The sequence below is a fragment of the Amia ocellicauda genome, chromosome 3 (genome assembly GCF_036373705.1).
Source record: "Amia ocellicauda isolate fAmiCal2 chromosome 3, fAmiCal2.hap1, whole genome shotgun sequence".
Classification (NCBI taxonomy): Eukaryota; Metazoa; Chordata; class Actinopteri; order Amiiformes; family Amiidae; genus Amia; species Amia ocellicauda.
In genome coordinates this window covers 469880-490587 of record NC_089852.1, presented here as the reverse complement: position 1 = coordinate 490587, position 20708 = coordinate 469880, and the positions used below count along the sequence as shown (strand labels likewise).

General features: G+C 49.3%; 2 protein-coding genes across 6 annotated transcripts; one reads left to right on the top strand and one right to left on the bottom strand.

Moving 5' to 3' along the window:
• Window positions 1-1603: 1603 nt before the first annotated feature.
• mst1 (macrophage stimulating 1) lies at window positions 1604-17479 on the bottom strand. Its single transcript, XM_066697543.1, has 18 exons — window positions 15301-17479; window positions 13056-13200; window positions 11884-11999; window positions 11531-11645; window positions 10705-10841; window positions 10481-10601; window positions 9377-9495; window positions 8804-8984; window positions 7790-7920; window positions 7486-7588; window positions 5321-5457; window positions 5055-5087; window positions 4574-4685; window positions 4293-4370; window positions 3951-4097; window positions 3732-3838; window positions 3433-3572; window positions 1604-3321 (listed from the first exon to the last, which is right to left on the bottom strand). Exons 1-18 carry the CDS (start codon window positions 15353-15355, stop codon window positions 3160-3162), a joined length of 2139 nt encoding a protein of 712 aa, XP_066553640.1. The 5' UTR covers window positions 15356-17479; the 3' UTR covers window positions 1604-3159.
• abhd14b (abhydrolase domain containing 14B) lies at window positions 17478-20186 on the top strand. Of its 5 annotated transcripts, none has more exons than XM_066697544.1 (4): window positions 17478-17578; window positions 18642-18856; window positions 18948-19189; window positions 19446-20186. In XM_066697544.1, exons 2-4 carry the CDS (start codon window positions 18643-18645, stop codon window positions 19623-19625), a joined length of 636 nt encoding a protein of 211 aa, XP_066553641.1. In that variant the 5' UTR covers window positions 17478-17578; window position 18642; the 3' UTR covers window positions 19626-20186. The 5 variants fall into 5 exon arrangements, with proteins under 5 accessions (XP_066553641.1, XP_066553643.1, XP_066553642.1 ...); XM_066697546.1 differs by having other exon boundaries at window positions 17486-17578; window positions 18639-18856; XM_066697545.1 differs by having other exon boundaries at window positions 17504-17653.
• The last annotated feature ends 522 nt before the right edge of the window (window positions 20187-20708 follow it).

Below are 20708 nucleotides of genomic sequence, written 5' to 3'. Positions count from 1 at the left end.
ATTTGTATTCTTCCTTGTAGACAAAATCATGACTTATATCTGCAATTTCGGTATCAATTTAATTTAGTTTAATTTGAAAGACAGAACTGTGTGCGTGTGTGCTTGTACGTGCACGTGTGTGAGGATGTCATGGTACAAACACCACATGTGCTTGAGACCATCGGTCACAAAAGACACACAGCCTTAATCTTGGGGTTTGTTTAAGCTGGATTCCATTGGTTTATTGGCTGGAAATCGTCCTATAGAATGGGCTGAGCGAGTCGCCGTTCCCATACAATGAGCACATACTGCAGGTCTGTAGGAGCACAAAGGAATTTCTTTACAGAGAAGGGATGGGGGGGGCATCCAAAGAGAAGCACACGAGGGATTTAGGAGCAGTGATGGAGAGAGACTGGGAGCTGGTGCTGGGAGGGAGTGAGGGTTAACCCCACAGCACACCCAGGAGACCTCAGCATGGCTTGTGCTTCATTTGACACATTTTAAAGGCTAAAGATTTGCACAACAGATTTACACAGGAAAGTGCTCAGGAGGTTTTTGACCAGCAGTTGTGTTCACTGCTACCTTGAAAATGTTCTCCCCACGCAGAGGTAACCAACGAGGAATGAAATTGCTCCAAACCTGGTCAGAAATGTTAGATTTAATTAGATGTCTTTTTCCTGCGGATTGTTTTACTAGCACTTTGATTAGTCATTGTCACAGCAGCCAGGACCAGCCGAGCCAGAACACAGACCAACAGACCCGGATGCTGCTGGCGTGAAGAGATGTGTATTTTAATCCAGATTGCAAGACACCCATTTGACATTTGGGGACAAGAGACAGAGAGAGGGGTCAATGACATTGGAACAGTCTGGTGAATTTCAGAAAGATATGCAGTTTTTTTTCCCCAACACCCCTTTAGCAAAAACAATGACAACAACACACATGATCACAATCCGGATAGAGGGCCGAGTGTGAGTGTAATAAAGGGGGTGGGAACGGGGGGTGCAGGTGGCAGGGGTTGAGAGGGGGTTGCGTTTGCACATTAAACATGGCCAGTCATGCCTGCTAATGCCCACACACAGACACCGGTTGAGGGGATGAAAGACATTCCGCGGCACAGACGCTTGGCATTCCGAGACCCCCCCCCCACACCAAACGGCTGACAGATAATGAGAGCCCGGGCAGAGCAGCGGCGCAGGGACAGGAGAGCCGGAGCAGCCAACTGCGTGAGGAGTAGACCACGGTGCTGGCCCGGGCGCTCGAACCCAAACCGATGATGAGATAGGACAGGAGAGCGAGGTTACGCACCAGAGAGGACCCCCGAGCTTTGCTGGTCACTTGGTGTGTCCAACATGTCCCAGGCTCTCAGCCAGTCCACTGTGGCCCTTCCACACTGATTTTAGGCAGTTGCATCACAGAGCCACGTGCCTCTCTGTGTGAGCGATGGCTCCTAGTCTCACTGCCCCATCTGACGCACAATCCTTTGCGTTGACTTGTCTGTCCATTTTGAACATCTTTGCAGAGTTTTAAGTCAAACCCCCTCCTGTCTACAGCAGGGCAGAACTAATACTGCAGATACAATAGGTTTACCACAGAGAGTACATCCACTACAGAACAGTGTCAATTTATGAGATTAAAACATAGTATCATTTTATTACTCCAAGAGGAGGTGGGTATACATGTATACAACCAAACATGTATAGAAAGAAAAAAAACATTTACTGTAACTATGCTACATATTAGTCATTTATGTATCGATTGATTGATTACACTCACCACAGTTACTAATAACACATATATTGTGTAATTTGATACATTCCAGGATTGAGTACTATCGTTCGTGTCATGTAACACTGCCGCCTTGTGGGCAATTGTAACATGAGCGCCCACCCAACTGAGAGCCTCCAACAGTCACGAATCTTGCAGAGAATTAGATATATATTTGATTCCAGAGATAAAAGCGAACACTGGGAGCATAAATATGATCTGAAAGACTCTAGTGATTGTGATGCTGAGAATGGGAGTCTGAATTTGTATGGTTCGGCCCCTAAATGACAACTGTCCCACTGAACTGTATCGGGTGAGTATCGGGCTCTCTATGACGACTCACAGTAAAGGGATTGTCTTACATACATGTTCGACATTTTCGGCAGCCCCGCCCGGCCACTATTCAGTCTCGCACAGAAAGAATAAATATACAAAACCAAAAACATTCACTTCACATTCCTGACACAGACCTCGAGTCTAAACCTTCACTGAGGAGGAACTGAGAAAGCAGAAAACACTTCAATTAACATGTTTAGAAAAATAAATGCACACGGCAGTATTGTCACAGACATCCATCACTGGATAAAACATCAAAGTATTGAAACAAATAATATTAATATAAAAAATAAGGAACTTTGGGATGAAAACGTGGATTTTCTCACAGTTCGACTGAAGTCACAATCGTAACCCAGTGTCACTCGGACACAAGCAGTGAACACAGGGATGCCAAACGCTGCGTTAAAACCCCGGCTAGGATGTATAATTTCGTAAGAAAGCTGGGCTCAATACTGGTGACCTGATTCACCACAAACTATGCCGAGGGAGTAGCATGGCTTAGCATCCTGTGGCCGCTGATCACAGTGACTGCAGTTGTCGCCAAGGCCAAGGGCTGGCCTGCAAACCCATTAAAATACATTCGAAACAGCTCAGTGCCATCCCGGCACATGTGGGGAAACGGGGACAAAGAAAGCAGTTGAAAGGACAAGGGGAAGGTGCTTCACAGATCAAAGGGATGTGAAGGGGACCTGGGGGAGGCTTATCAGCTGGAGGAAAGCAAAGGTAATGGGACTGAAACCTCGGGGCACAGACTCCAGTATCAAACTGAGTCCCGCGTTCACCTGGGGGGTGTGCTACACAAGCTCTGGTCCTGGGGAGCCACAGTCTGGCTGGGTGCCTTTGAAGCCAGACCACGAGGAGAGATCTGGGAAAAATGTTGACTAACGAGTGCCAAAAAAATAAAAAATGCAACAACACAAATCATTGCCAATGGATGGAGTTGTTCAGAACTCAACCAATAGATTACAATTCCCTGCAGACCCCCAGGACCAGACTATCAGCGGAGCAGGAGGCTGTGGGGCGAGGGGTGTGGTGGGACGAGGGGTGGGGTGGGGCGTGGCGGGAGGGAGCAGTCTCTTATGCGATGCCGATGACCTTCTTGATCCAGTCCACGTACACAGACACGCGGATGAAGATGCTGGGCTGCCCTGGGTGTCCGCAGCGCCGCATGGGGATCATCACGCCCTCTAGCACCCAGCAGTCGCTGTTCTGGCAGGCGAGGGGGCCGCCATAGTCTTTCTGCGCAAGATCAAGAGAGGGTGGGGGAGATGGAGAGACAGGAATTAATAACGATGATGATGATGATGATGGTAACGGTATTGATAATAGAGAGGAACACACAGACGGTACCTCGCAGGCGCCTACTCCGGCCTGGAAGGGCGCGGTGCACATCTCGTTGTCCTTCACGCGACTCCGGAAGTACTTGTTACATTCCTTGTTGCCGAGAACTGGCATCTGGGCCACGTTGAGCACGTTCTCATTCCCGGTGCCTGTTGGGAAGCCAGTTACACAAGCACTACTTCGATTGTGAACTGTGGAGGTATCTCACTGTGACACCTTTAATTCAGAGAATGCACAGTGAAAACATCTGACCACAGGCGTGCAAAGAATCCGAAACCCTCCTCTTGCCCACCAGCCTCCTGCCTTACCTCTGGTCTCCCCCCAGCCGGCAATCTCACAGGTGGTGCCCTCTGGGACGATGAAACGCTCAGGGGGCAGACAGATCTGAGACACCCGCTCACTGAACTGCACCGGCCTGGAGAACACAGCCAGAGAGAGAGAGATTGTGAGTGAAATAGTGAGTAAGGACGGGTTAAGCGAATGGCCTATCGGAAAGTGATCGAGTCCCCATTGACCCCGTCACATACGATTCCAGCTGCAGCATGACCAGGTAGGACTCGGAGGGCCCGCATGAGATGCTGCTCAAGGGGATGTTCTGCTCGGTCGGTTCGCCGTCCTTTGGGTTTCTGAACACGGTGCCCATCATGGCCGAGTACCCGGTGAGATCGGCGTCGCTGAGAACCAAGAGAACAGGTGTTACAAGGGTGTGCCTTGAGATTTATACAACAACATAAATTGAGCAGATGTTAAGGACTTGGTTTGGTTTCTTTGCTGGGTCTCAGTATAGAACAGATGTATGACAGCCCTGAACCATCGCAGAGAGCAGAGTAGATTGGACGGCCCGCCCCTCCCGGCCCACTGGACTTTACCAGGATGAGAAGCACTGACGGGTGCTGATGACCCACTTCGCATTGACTAGGGAACCTCCACAGAAATGGTTTCCTTTCCTACAGAGAGAGAGAGAGAGAGAGAGAGACATGTCAGTGAAAAATTAGGATTTATCGGTTTCAACCAATGAAACATTCTTAGCCCCTAAAACACCTCCCTGATAAAGACCAGGAGGCGATGAGCAAGGTGATGTGCCAGCACACAACACACACACACACGTTCATTTACAGAGCCCCCCGGCCTGTGGACCCCCGGTGCTGACCTGTCCCGCAGGCTGACAGTCCAGGGCGAGTTCCCGGGGGTGCCGCCCACGATGCGTGCAAAGTTGTTCACTCGGTCCTCCCTCTTGCCACACTCGTTAAACTCCACATTCTCTGCAGTGCCGCCGCACAGACACCGAGTACAGGACAAAGACAACAAACGCACATGATTACACAGGACAGGGGGGGCAAGCAGATGCACGAATGTTAAGACACAATGCACGTGTGTATTGCAATGCACATAGCATCTTGAACTTTACACCTTCATTGTGTAGTTTTTTCTGTTAAAAAAAAAAAACTTAGCATGGCTGTGCGAATTAGATTTTGTCAATATAGCCCAGATAAGAATATTTACATATTCAGGCAGTCAGACACACACACACACACACACACACACCACACACCAACATCCCAGCAAAGTAAGACTCATCAGCCCTTCAAACAAGTCATGAAATAGACCCACTGCGCCGCATTAAACCTCACCTGAGGGTTCGATGAGAGAGACGACCTCTCCCGCTGTGGGGAAGCACAGAACAGTTGAAGAGCAGTTCAGTGAACATCTAACTCACTATACTTACTAAATACACACATAAATACAGGCAAACATATGTACAAATATCAATAATCATTGTGTAGCATAGGGAGAGAGATGGAGAGTAGGGTTTGGATGCCTGTGTGCGTGTGTGTGCGTTTGCGTGTGCGTGTGGGAGCGGCACAGCGTAGGGCCGCCGGGTCCTCAGCCCCCTCACCACACTGTTTGATGGCGCAGTAGTCGAACTCGGTCTTGGGGTCGGTGGTGTAGCACCAGGGCCCGTGCCGATCTCCGTCGGGGTTGCGGCAGTAGTTCTCGGTCAGGTTGGCGTGGGGGAAGGTGGTTGGGTTAATCCTGCAGGAACAGAACCGACCCAGTTAACCAAACGCACTGCAGTGCAGTGAACACAGGACACTACGACACAGTGGCGAGACACAGTGGCGAGACAGACGTGAAGGACAGCAGGGGACGTTGTCAGAGAGTTGCAAAGTAAGGTTGTACAAATATACACTCACCTAAAGGATTATTAGGAACACCTGTTCAATTTCTCATTAATGCAATTATCTAACCAACCAATCACATGGCAGTTGCTTCAATGCATTTAGGGGTGTGGTCCTGGTCAAGACAATCTCCTGAACTCCAAACTGAATGTCTGAATGGGAAAGAAAGGTGATTGAAGCAATTTTGAGCGTGGCATGGTTGTTGGTGCCAGACGGGCCGGTCTGAGTATTTCACAATCTGCTCAGTTACTGGGATTTTCACGCACAACCATTTCTAGGGTTTACAAAGAATGGTGTGAAAAGGGAAAAACATCCAGTATGCGGCAGTCCTGTGGGCGAAAATGCCTTGTTGATGCTAGAGGTCAGAGGAGAATGGGCCGACTGATTCAAGCTGATAGAAGAGCAACTTTGACTGAAATAACCACTCGTTACAACCGAGGTATGCAGCAAAGCATTTGTGAAGCCACAACACGTACAACCTTGAGGCGGATGGGCTACAACAGCAGAAGACCCCACCGGGTACCACTCATCTCCACTACAAATAGGAAAAAGAGGCTACAATTTGCACAAGCTCACCAAAATTGGACAGTTGAAGACTGGAAAAATGTTGCCTGGTCTGATGAGTCTCGATTTCTGTTGAGACATTCAGATGGTAGAATCAGAATTTGGCGTAAACACAATGAGAGCATGGATCCATCATGCCTTGTTACCACTGTGCAGGCTGGTGGTGGTGGTGTAATGGTGTGGGGGATGTTTTCTTGGCACACTTTAGGCCCCTTAGTGCCAATTGGGCATCGTTTAAATGCCACGGCCTACCTGAGCATTGTTTCTGACCATGTCCATTCCTTTATGACCACCATGTACCCATCCTCTGATGGCTACTTCCAGCAGGATAATGCACCATGTCACAAAGGTCGAATCATTTCAAATTGGTTTCTTGAACATGACAATGAGTTCACTGTACTAAACTGGCCCCCACAGTCACCAGATCTCAAAACAATATAGCATCTTTGGGATGTGGTGGAACGGGAGCTTCGTGCCCTGGATGTGCATCCCACAAATCTCCATCAACTGCAAGATGCTATCCTATCAATATGGGCCAACATTTCTAAAGAATGCTTTCAGCACCTTGTTGAATCAATGCCACTTAGAATTAAGGCAGTTCTGAAGGCGAAAGGGGGTCAAACACAGTATTAGTATGGAGTTCCTAATAATCCTTTAGGTGAGTGTATATTCAATTGGAGAGGAAACAATATGAACTGAGATCGAAATACACAGAATTTGAAAAGAAAAAGCTGTACAAAATATGCTGTGTACGCTGTGTCCAGGGCTGAGACATCTCTCATGTCATATTTCTCAGTACCAACAGACAACCAGACTACAGCCTCGCACCCTGCTGCCCGAATGAAAGGTGTCAGCTGGAGAGGCCACCCATGACCAGGGAACAGCCGTGTCCAGTGACTCAGGTAATGGACACCCTGGATGAGATGAACACAGAGGACTGGCTGAACGCGGGCACCCGACTGTCCCTGCCCCGCTGACTGGGCGTCTGCTGCAACTCGACCCCCCGCATCACTGGATCTTCTGTTCGTTGGCGCACCCGTTCAAGATCAGTGGGCAGAGCAGTCAGGGCTCAATTGGATTTCTCAATGTCCTTTGTGATGGGGGGGGGTTATTCGTAATTGAGTGCAAACACATCAACAGCGGTTTGATTACTGGGGGCTTTCAGATGTTTTCCCAATCACAAGCAGCGCTGTCTGCCTAAAACGCACACTGACAAGGAGCAGAAGAAGCTGTTTGTCTCCCGAACGTCGCCTAGTTGATGCTCAGAGCAAGCACAGTTGCAGGGGGCCCGTCCCGGCTCCCCGCAATCTGGACCTACTTGGTTTTGTGAGGGGTGTTGACGCTCCACTTCTGGCAGGCGGTTCCTTTGCGGGTCTTGCGGACCGTCCCCTGGTAGTTGTTCCCATTGCCATGATAGCAGTCTGCCGGGAGAGGAGAGATAGACAGAGGAGATGGAGAGATAGATCGAAGGTAGATAGATCCAAACCCACACCTTACACCTGAGTTAACACAACTCTAACCTTAATGAATGCCTCAGATTACAGATTGCTCAAAAGAAGACACCACCCCCCCCCCACAACCACCACCCTTGCCTGCTAAGACCCCCAGTGACGACCCCCTACCTTCTGCCTCGACGTCATCGGCGCAGCGTTTGATCTGCAGGCAGAAGGCCGTCCTCATCTCCGGGACGGATGCGAAACACCAGGGCGCCTCCGAGCCGTCAGGGTTCCGGCAGTAATTCTCCTCCAGCCCTCTAGAGGGAGACAGAAACACCCTCACAGTGACCAATCAATCAATGTTTTATTTGGTATAAACACTGTAAGAACATCTCTACTGTCCCCACAACAGACACTTCTTCACACAGAGAGGCGTCCGAACAAACTCCCCAGCGATGTGGCTGAAGAGACAATTTGGGAACATTCAAAAACAGACTGGATAGGATCCTTGATCACTTAGTTATTAATGGACACCAAACGAGCATGATGGGGCGAATGGGCTCCTCTCCATTGGACACTGTCTTGTGTTCTTATGTTCGAACAGCCTGAACCCCAATCCACAACATCAGGGAAACATTTGGGACTTTGGGAAACATTAAACTATTACACGCGAGCCTGATCTGAATTCTTATCTGGAGTTAGAAATCTGGCAAGATTTAGGGAGAATAAAATGAAAAGCTGTCCTGTGAGCGTTTTCCTCGACTAGCTCACTCTCACGTGTCATCGGCTCATTGTGTTGACAGTGTTGACAGAGAGCAGGGGGCCAGTCGCTGTGCGGCTGCGGTTGAGGTCAGTGACAGAGGCTGATAGGGTTATCAGCGCTGTGCAAACGGCACTGCGAGTTAATGTTCCACGCGACAGGAGACAAGACAAAAGATACAGCGAAGAACGAGGACTGCTCGATCCACGGGGAAAAAGAAAACCCAGAAAAATACCATTAGTATGCAGAGAACTGATGAAGATGCTTATTATTTATTTATCGATTGAATGGGTCACCTGTTTTTCCCCATCCAGTCTCCTGCTTTTCCCTCCCTCTTCCAATCCCTTTCTCCTTTTACCCCCAGGACCCCCTTCTTCCCAGTCAACCTCCTTCTCTCCCTCTTTCTCTCCCTTTCCCTCCCATATTCCTCGATCTCTCACTTGCACTCATAGATCTCCGGGATGAAGGGGTGCTTGTGCGGCTTCTGTGCGTCCCAGCGCTGGCAGGGGATGCCCGAGGTGGTCTCGTTGACACTGCCGCGGTAGTCTTCCCCACGGCCGCGGAAACAGTGCGTCGTGTGGCTGGAGCGAGAGCGTCTCTGGGGAGAGGGGGATGGATGGGCTGAGACAACGTGTGAGAGAGAGGGAGAAAGATATCAATAATACAAAATTGCTATTCTCCTCACCCCATCTGCCTTGGACAATTTGTGAAATTAGCAGGCTTGCTCCTTTACAGTTGCCATCACAGAACACAGCCTGTCAAGTCTGAAGATGTTAATCTATAGTCAAGATGTCCTAACCAATCTTTTCTCCAGCTCTGAAGCGCTCTGTGGTGATCTGTCTGCGAAGACCAAATAAAAGCAGATGGAACTGGACAAACTCACCACTTCACTATTTTTAACTTGTTCTCCACCTGTCGTGTCTCAATTCATCCTCCCTTTCTCTCTCTGTGGGACAGTATTTCTAATTACACAATCAGATTCATCTTTGCATGTAAAAAGCACAGGCCCTTACAGCACTTGCTGATTTGGCAGTTCTGCCGCTCCACCTTGGGGTCAGTGGTGTAGCACCAGGGGACGGGGGAGGCGTCCGGATTGCGACAGTAGTTGTCATCCAAACTCTTATCCGGGTACCTGGAGGTGAGAACCAAAAGGGACACCCATCAGAAATGACATCAGGGACCTCTGGTCACTAACCTGGACATTGTTTTATGTATTTATTGATTTTGTAAAGATCTAATCTCAATGTCGAATACACTAGATAGGATCCTTGGATCACTTAGTTATTAATGGACACCAAACGAGCACGATGGGGCAAATGGCCTCCTCTCGATTGGACACTTTCTTACATTCTTATGTTCTTATTACTGGCCAAGCAAGACACTCTGGAGGTGCGGGGCAGACCCAGAAAACACAATATTCAAGAGGTGGCCCCCGAGATCAATGGGACGCTCACCAATGCGCGGTCAAGTGAAGGGGTGTTTGGATGTACTGCTACATGCATTGTGACCCAGCCCTCCTGGTTGAACAATGTTTTCATTTCACAGCCCAGTTCCCAATAACAATCCTCAGGCAAAGCTTTCCCTCTTGAATCCTTGGGAGACCATGTGACTAATGTCGGCTGATGTCAATACACAACTCCACAGTGACCTCGAACATCTCCAGCTGTTTCATAATGTAAACAAACAACGACACAACTCTGAACCTCCCAGTTTGTAAAGCCACCCCTTACAACCTTAACCCATTACTACCGATTTTCTGCCTGAAGGGGAGGAGGCACAAATATGACCCTGGACCCACAAGATTAATCTCCTGTAGTGTCTCTGTCTTATTCCCCTGTGCTGCTCTGTACACACACTGACCATTATTCTGAAAGACATCTGCAGCAGTGTGTTGCGCAAACACAGAGCGATTCAACTGGACTAATTAAACTTCCGTTACACAACTGAGAGCCAAACTGGAACCAGACCCAGCTGACACAAGCATACTCCAGGGCCAGGGCTTAGCCAAACCCCCCGAAGCTGTTTGCCTTTTGGGACTGCCATCTCTGTCACTAGCTCCGGACGGGCCTCTGGACGGGTCGGAGAGGTGCTGTCAGTGTAATGGGAATGGTACCTACTTCTCAGGCTGGTATATGTGCTGATGGGGGACCTGGAGATCCCAGCGCTGACACTCCAGGTTGTTCCGAGTGTGGTCCACCTGTCCGCGGTAATCCTCCCCATTGCAGGTAATGCACACCTCTGAAACACACAGGAGAGCGTCACACACGCACGCTCAACAGACAAGCTCTCAGCGGCCAGCGGGACGAGACAACCGCGCTTCCAGTGCCAGACTCTTACTCACCGTTTTCACACGAGGGGATCCCGCAAGACTCGTAGCGCTTGTCTGGGTCGGTGGTGTAACACCAGGGGCCCTTGGGGTCGCCGTCCGGGTTGCGACAGTAGTTTAGGTCCAGGCCGTTCTGGGACGTGGGTGTGTATCTGTGTGGGGAGTCCGGGGGCGAGAGACGGGACAGGCCCGGGTGACAAACTTCACACACACACTGTTCATAAGGAATTTCTTCATGACCTCCACCCTTGTGAAACTACATCAAGATCAACTTCTAATTGGCAGAAAAACATTTTTTCCCGACTTAAGAATTCACAAAGTTCATCAGGAAAGTCTTGCCACTACAGATTGAAGCAGTGCAAGCTCAGATGACTGATATCGCAGGACTTCTGATGCCAAGCTGACAATCTTGACATATGTTGTTGTTTTGGTACGGTTGGCAAATTGTGAAGAAGAGAAGATCACTGATGCCATTTCCTGGCACGTTATTACACATAACCGGCTGCCGAGGCGATTTGTTGCAGAGAGAAGTCAGCATTCATTTTGTTGGTCTGTACACAACACTTACAAATGACAAATATAATTTTCCTGGTCCTGGACATCTACCTACATCTACCCATATCAGGGCTCTGGAGATCTGGCGCTTAGTACCAACACTCTTTGTGTTTTATAAATCATTACCTGATGATAAATTAAGTTGATTAAGTGGGCAATTAGAGTTATGAACCAAATTATAGCCTCGGGAGAAAGGGAAACCCAGAGGCCAGGTGGTGCCCAAAGTGTCCAAAGACCGCATAGTGCTGGATGTGCGGGAGCGAGGCTGTGACTGACGGCTGCTCACCTGTGGTCATGTGGAAACCTGGACCACCAGTGCTGGCATTCACGCCCGCTCACCGTCACCCGCACGCTGCCGCGGTAATTCATCCCATTACCCACGATGCACTTCCTAACGTAATCTGAACAGGACAAGAGACATGAGACAGTCTTCAAACATCTTGAAATACAATCACCTTTATTAAAAAAACCTAAATCAGTGCATTCCCCTTACAGTAAATCTTTTCAGCAGGGTCAGCAGATTGAAGGAACTGTAACACGGGGACAACTGAATCATCTTCAACTATTTCTGAGCAAGACTAGAATATAACCCGGACGGCCAGTAACCCCAGGACCCGGGACAGTCAAGCCCTGGCCTACCTTTCTTTTCATACAGGTCAGAGTTCACGTTGCGCTTCACCTCGGCAAGGCTTGGGTCTCGGGTCCAAGGCAGCAGTTTACACTTCACTGCGGGACGTGTTTCAAAGTTAAAGGCTCTGGTGAGAGGAAGAGGAAGACGAAGAAGAACAACTCATTCATATTCAAATGGATGTTGGGCTTCAAGGCATTCAAGACAGAAAACAGGAGACACTTTTTCACAGAGAGAGGCGTCACAATCTGAACAAACTCCCCAGCGATGTGGCTGAAGAGACAATTTGGGAACATTAAAAAACAGACTGGATAGGATCCTTGATCACTTAGTTATTAATGGACACCAAACGAGCACGATGGGGCGAATGGCCTCCTCTCGATTGGACACTGTCTCATGTTCTTATATTCTAATATCTGCTCCATTTTGTGCTCCGTTTTGTGTTACAAATACATCACCTCTGTGTCAGGTCTAACGTTTACTCAACCTACATTATCACAGCAGCGTATTGACACTGCGTCTGATTCAGCCAGGCTATATTTACAGGCAGATTTAATAATGTGGTGTCATGACAGCTGGGCCAGCCATGGAATTAACACACCGTCTAAGCCACGGTGGTGATGATGTCATCGTGAGCAACAGGGAACACTAATCCATTTAAATAAGGGCTGTGACTGCCAGGGGCTCTGCTCACCTGGTCTCAAACACACTCTGAAAGCTCATTGGCACTAAACTCATTCATGTGTTGTGTTCTGGTGCCCCTGGTTATTAGGAAGGTTTACAATTACCACAGAACAGGGTAGCCGAGACGCAGGCCGACCACGTCTGAGGAAGGAGGCTGGGCGTGGCCCAGGAGGACAAACTAAAAGGTATCTGACTTGCAACAGTCCAGTTCCAGCCCTTCCCATCCATTCACGTTAGGCTGCTTCATTATTTAATTGAACTAATTATCAATTAGTCATAGAATGGACCAAGAAAATGGATCGCAAGGGTAGCATTTCCCCCAAAAATTATGCCTGGGGAGGGCGGTCTGGTACGCAATGCTTGACTGGCTCTATGAAAGCGGGATGGGGACAGCTGTAGCCAACAAGAGCAGTGGGTGCAACAAGTCTGGCAAACTCCTCAAGAATGACAGTGTCTATACATGGTGCCCCTCCATGCCAGGGGGCGTGTGCCAGGTTACCTGCAGTCCAGGGACTCCGAGCACTGCTGGGCACACTCCTCCAGAGTCAGGCCAGGCAGAGAGCGCACCCGGCTGGTCTTCTCATTCATGGGCACCAGCTCACGTCCTTCCGAGCGCTGGAAGTCATTCAGAGGGCTCCTCGATGCTGTGAACACGCACAAACGCAACTGAAACACAGCGCGTCAGTGCACCCTGCTGGAGTTCCATGGGGTGTGAAACCCCATTGGGCGTGTTTTCAGCTAATTATATTTTCTATACATGGAGTGCAAGGTCATGACCTCAGATTGAATCAAAGATAAGTAAAAGAAATGCAAAGACTGAGAAAACAGCACATTCGTTCTTCCAGCCTCTTCTGCTAGAAGAGACTTTGATAGATCGATGCTGTGAGCTCAGCTGCTTACAATTAAAGTCTTCTCTTTCACCAATGATTCCAAAGAACCCATAAAAGCTGCAGAAGCACAAAGTTCATACAAGACACACCTTCCCTCCCTGCTGACACCTGGTACACGCTGTGCGTTCCCTCACTGCCTGGATCAGTGTGACTTCCTGTCCGATTGGCTCTACAGGAAAGCAAGCAGCTCCAAAAAATGGCACCGGGACGGCAGTATCCATGTACAGAACAGAACTCTTCCTACTAGCGCCTGCATATCCCAAATCTGAAAAATATCTACATTTGTCATCAAGGCCATGGAGTCCCGTCCACTTGCCTCCAGCCAGGGCACAATCCAGCCCTGCTCCTTTAACACACGACAGCGTGCCGATGGCCTCTGCCGCAAGGTTAACAAACAGAAGCTGCCTGTAGATGTTTGATTATGTGCTGGTCACTGCAGAGCCAAGGTCAGAGAGCGGCAGACAGGATATTGCACAAACATTTCAATCGGAGCATTAAATCAGCGGTGGAGTGTTGGGCGCAGAGCTTCATAACAGCAGCTGGGCCGAGGTGCCCACAGAAGGGAAATTGCAGAGATGAAACCAATACGGACATACACACCGTACAGAGTCAGTCACTGGAGACGTGCTCCCGTATCCCAGCGCAAGGGAGATGGGCCGATGCCCCGGGAAGGATAACGGGGCCAGTGCTGGGCGGCTCCTCTCTTTGACACAGACAGGATTTGGGATGCCTTGTTGAAGGCAAGGGGCAAGCGTGACATGGCAGGAGCCGACCGGGAGAGGCCCAGCAGAGGGACCAGCTGGCTGAGGCGCGCTTGGGCGGCCCTCTCCAGCGTTACACTGAAACTGGCGGAAGGCAGTGATGACACTTCAATTATATACACAATTATATACACGTCTCATTTAAGCACCAGATGTGTCTACAGATTGAACAACAAACGACACGTCCAACACCTGGCTTAGAGCTGAAACCTGAAGATTACTGAAGTGAGGGAGAGGGACTGGGGTCGCTACAGTTTTGAACATCTGAACAGGATGGTGGGGGTCCACCTTGTCCTCAGCATCCTCTGTGCCCTGCGTTACATCGTGTGCGATTGCTCAGGGTCCTGTGGTCACTGTGGGTAAGCGAGGGTGAGTGGGTAACGTCAGGGTTCGTGACTGCTCTGTGTCCCACTCCCAGACAGGGTTACAGGATGAGGACATTAAGAGGAGTCTGGAATGAAGGGAAGACATTTTGCCCCCTCTTGGCATCTCTTATCAGGACAATAAGAGCTTTTCTACTTTGTTGCGAATACAGTTGCAGAAGTCAAAGCACAGCTGTTTAATATATCTTCACGTTAGGTTGCATTGTTGGGTTACACACACACGAGTGATCCATCTGAGAATTAAATTCACTCAAAACTATTGGTCATAATTCATATTTTCCAATTGTGCAGTCCACCGATTATAGAAAACACCCAGGTGCAGTATTGTGGGTCTCCCGACAGTAATCGTAAATGATATGAACTGCATTATCAACTATTCAGTCAAAACAAACAAGATTTCACATTACAAACGCAACTTTTAAACCCCGTTAAAGCGATTTAACCAGGCTTGACACCTTAACAACGCCACCCTGTTCCTGTATTGTTTCATGCACATCCAGTTGTGAAAGGAACACAGTTTGTGTGTTGTTTTAAAGACTGGTCCTGTTTTGCGCTTTACACTGCGCTCTGGCGTCGCTGAGACTGGCCGTGCGGACAAACGAAACGAAAAGGCGCATCGACCCCCAGCACAGAGCTCGTCAGGAACCGCATAACCGCGCTCGGTTGCTGTGACTCTTTGGCAAGAAAAACACGGTGTCGTTTTGTCCTACCTGCTCCCAGAGCCGCCAGCAGCGCCCAGGTCAGGCAGGCGAGAAGGGACTCCATTGCGAAGCGGCTCGGCTCGGCGCTGCGCTGTTGTGAAGCGGAGAGTCCAGCGGTGGGCGGGACCAAGTGTCCAGCTGTTTGTGCGTCTGTCTGTCTGTCTGTCTGCGTCTCTGTCTGCTGCTCAGGACAGCACTACTGGACACCCGCGTGATTTCCTCATGTTTACATCCTGCCCACGAGAAAAGAACAGTACAAACACACACACACACACACTCTGTCACACACACTGCAACACACACACACACACACACAGTCACATTGTCACTAACACACACACACACACACACACACACACACACACACTCTGTCACACACACTGCAACACACACACACACACACACAGTCACATTGTCACTAACACACACACACACACACACACACACTCTGTCACACACACTGCAACACACACACACACACAGTCACATTGTCACTAACACACACACACACACACTCTGTCACACACACTGCAACACACACACACTGTCACATTGTCACTAACACACACACACACACACACACTGTCACACACACTGCAACACACACACACACACACTGTCACATTGCCACTAACACACACACACACACACACACACACACACACACACACACACTCTGTCACACACACTGCAACACACACACACAGTCACATTGTCACAGACACACACACACACACACACTGTCACACACACACACACTGCAACACACACACACTGTCACACACACTGTCACATTGTCACCAACACACACACTGTCACACACACACACTGTCACATTGTCACTAACACACACACACACACACACACACACACACACACTGTCACAGACACACACACACACACTGTCACATTGTCACTAACACACACACACACACACACACACACACACACACACTGTCACACACACACACACACTGCAACACACACACACTGTCACATTGTCACCAACACACACACTGTCACACACACACACTGTCACATTGTCACTAACACACACACACACACACACACACACACACACTGTCACAGACACACACACACACACACACACACTGTCACATTGTCACTAACACACCCTAAAAAAATCCGCTTTGGATCCCTGACCTGCAGGAATGACAGGAATGGATTGTTTTCCCTTTTCGTCGGAAATTGCAAAAGCAGGAAATTATATAAAGAGATGAGGCAACAGCACAGCGCCACACAAACACCCCGACCTCAGACGTGGATAGGAATGGGAGTGTAATATAAATCTGAAGACCAAAGCGTGCAACAGAAAACGCATCTTCTGTAGAAGGTTTTTAAAAGTTATAACTCAAGTGCACATGACTTTTAAAACGCATTTGTGTCGCTCACACGCAGACACACGGCGAGGAGAACCACAGCGGAGGCTGTGAACCCTGCCTTATCTGTTCATTTGTATAATTATTAATATAAAGCCATGCATATCATGTAGACATTCAGCTTGACAGAATAATGCCAGTATACGCACTCTTAGTACCAATGTGTTAGATTGATCACATTCTGTGTTTGTTCAAGGACAACATAACTTTGTGTTAGAATTGGCCAACTTACACCCCAATAGTGTGTCTTTCTAACACAATGATGTGTTTCCCCCACACTCTAAAAGCGAAGGTTCTAGAACCTCTGGGCTCTTCGCGAGTTAAAGCTTCGTGTAAGAACCGCGGGATCATTTGAGAACCATTTCATCATGATCGCAGTTGATTTAAGGTACATTTCAGGTTCTTCAAGGAGCCTTGGTAAAAGGTTCTTCCTCCACAGTATCAACCCGGGAACCCTAAAAGGTTCTTACTAGAACCTTTACATAGAGTGCACATAGACTTGTGTTATTGAGACGCATCATGGTGTAATTTGACACATTTTAACACAAAGTTGTGTTGTCCTTGAACAAACACAGAATGTGATACATTTAACACATTGGGTCTAAGTGTGAATTAGACCGCTCACTTTAAATGCCCCTTCTGTCTGATGGCTCTGTTCTGGCACCATCAAGTATGGTTAAGGTGTCCAGTGTTGCCAGACATTTGGGCGGTTGTTAAGTGACATTTGTGTGTCAGTGGCTGTAGTCCAGCTGTGTGCGTGTGCTTTGCCTGTCCAGTAGGTGTCGCTGCAGCCGAGTAAACACAGAGTCCAGGAGCTCAGTCTTCCGGGCTGCGCGGAGATCGCGGCGCTTCTTCTCGCTTTCAGGGCAGATTGAATCCACGGACAGGTAGGCAGTGGCTGTGCGCGCCGGACAGTCATGAACCCCGCTGGCTGGATGATTTAAGCCCCGTGTTGCGCTGCGGTGAGCAGCCTGCGCAGCGCCGGACCTGTGCACTTTGACCGGCTCGGAGAGAAGCGCACACAGCGCCGCCGCGGAGCTCTGTGTCACTTTGTGTCACTTTGTGTCACTTTGTGTCGGTTTGAGCTGTTGTGCGTGTCTTTTCGGTGCAATGCAAAGCCCTTATGCATGTATAGTTACGTGTTGTTTGTTTTTACATTCATATCTTATCGCTTAGTTTACATGTATTCTAACTTTACACAACTATAATCGAATGTAATTTTCATGACAATATAAAGCTATGGCTTGTCTACTGTATACATTTCTTTATCAAACCGAAGACCTGTGTCTGGCTCCCCAGGCCTCTCATCCGCGCTAATTCACTACAGTATTAAAGCAGCTGCGCTCTGCGACACGGTTACATCGGCATTTGCGGCAAAGCTTTCAACTTATGAGCATCCAGCCGTAATGAATATATGCGGATCCTGTGGATAACCACGGATTCGATGTCAAGGCATTTAAAAACAAACGATGCGTTTCCTTGTTCGAGTTCAGATCCCGGCTGTCCCGTCTGTGGGAGGGTTTTATATGAACGTGACGTCACCGCCCTCCCTCTCAACACTCCGATATCCCAGAATGCTCTGCTGCGGCTCGGTGTCCATTGAAGTGGAGCAGCTTTGCGGACGGGTTGTAGATCCGAAGTGCTGCCACTGACGCATGGCGATTGGTAGAGCTCAGAGGGGTCGACCTGGGCCAGTGGCACAGCCGTGACTTGCCTTCTACACAGTCAGAGCCCAGCAGGTTCAACAGTGAAGTCAAACAAGGTGCCAGGTTTCTGACTGGGGGTGTAATTTAAGTTGAGGTGAAGACCTGCCCAGCACTGTGCACCAGCAATCTATAGTCATCTTGGTCAGCTGATCTTGTGACAATACCCAATGACAGATTCAGGGCTGCACATATATGTACCTGTCTTGTCCACCTCCGTGCTCATGCGTGTCTCGTGTCTCAGCAGCATGTCTGCAGTGAAGATGAGTGAGGGCCATGTGACGCTGGCGTCGGGGGGGCCACCGCTGTTCTACCGGCAGGCCGAGCCGGGTCAGGGTTCGGCCCGCCTGGCGGTGCTTCTTCTGCACGGCATCCGCTTCTCCTCCGAGAACTGGCTGAACATCCGCACCCTGGAGACGCTGGCAGATGCCAGCTGCCGCGCCGTGGCCATTGACCTGCCAGGTAACGCAAAAGAGTTGCCGCTGGCCGGCGGCACCAGAAACACTCCCGTTTAAATGGAGTTCCTCTCACTCTGCTTCTGCTTCTTCCTCAGGATTTGGCAACTCCAAGGATGCCATCGCGCCCGCCCCGGTGGGGGAGCCGGCGCCCGGGAACTTCCTGAAGCAGGTGTCCGAGGCTCTGCAGCTTGGCCCGGCCGTGGTCATCAGCCCGTCTCTGAGCGGCATGTACTCCCTGCCCTTCCTGCTCCAGCACAGCGAGCTGCTCAAGGCCTACATCCCTGTGGCGCCCATCTGCACCGACAAGTTCACCGCCGAGCAGTACGGCAGCGTCCAGGTGAGCCGGGCAACCTGCTGTGGAAACGCAGCTTCAACTCTCGTCAGCCGGGTCCTATCGGCTCTAATTAAGACCCACTTTGACCAGGAATACACTGATCCCAGTGGCTCCTGTACCCACGGCCTGAGACAAAAGAAAAGCACTGATTGCCATCTAGTTTCCCCCCCACGCGTTCCTAGCCGGTGTGTTGTTGGTGATTGTGTAGAGCTGCAGCAGAGGGATGTGTGTGACACTCGGTTGTTCCCCTCTCTGTTAGACCCCGACACTGATCGTGTACGGCGATCAGGACACCCAGCTGGGGAAGGTGTCCCTCAACAACCTGACGAAGCTGGCCAACCACAAGGTGGTGGTGATGAAGGGCGCGGGCCACGCCTGCTACCTCGACAACCCCGCCGAGTGGCACCGGGCGCTGCTGGAGTTCCTGGGGACGCTGTGACTGCGCACAGCAGCGACGCGGGCACCGGCGAGGGAAGGACGGCCACCCGCCAGCACCCACTAGAATGGGCACTACAATGGATTTGTGAAGCACCCATCGGTTTGATTGTGTTTGATCTTAAGCGATTTCCATCCTAAATAACTTAACTGAGCCACACTGAGGCCAGGAGTCGTGATGTAGCCATCCCAGCCCTAGAGCGGCTCTCTGTGTCAAAGTACCCATGATCCCTTTCTTCAGCCTTGACAGAGAAGTCCAGTTCAGGTCCACCATTGCTTTCCCCCTGGACACCCGAGGGGTCAGAAATGAAGGCTTCACTTACCTTTATGCATGTGTTAAAGTAGGGGTACAGGGGCCTACATGGCAGTACATTTATCACCCAGGCCTTTCAGGCGCTCATCACCATGTGATTTAAAACCCAAATGACACGATTTAAAGCCGAGCCTCACAAACGCTGAGATAAACCTGAATAAGCACTTACTCTTCCACGATTGTTGTTTTAAATGTGATTTGTCTCGATGCAACTTTTGATTACATTTAATGAATAAACGATGAAGGAACTCACCTCCCCGACTCTGGGCTGTGATTTTGCCGGGACGCACTTTACAACACGCAAAACAGACACGCAAACACAGGTGTGAAGTGAAAAATATGAACATTATTTAATAACTGATTCTCTGTAATAAACAATTTGAAAATATTTTACAAGGAGTCACAGACACAATATTTTACAAATTTTGCCTTTTTTTCATCTTTTTTTTCCCATCTGTACAAAAGAATGGAGCGACACGGACAAAGCTTCTCAGACAAGACGCGCCGAACCTCCTCGCAAACATCGTCACCAGCAGCAATAAAACAAAATGTTCGCTTGATTTCAGATCGAAACTTGAAATGATTATCAGTTGTACTTCATTAATAATATTTTTTATTTCTTCACTTAATTCGTTTTCATTTATTTATGTAATTATTATGATTTCATTTGTTTACATATTTGTCAAACAGCATCACAGAGCACCAGACTACAGACTACAGAATCACAGACACACTCTGCCCCTGTCGCAGGCTTTCCCATAACACGCACCGACA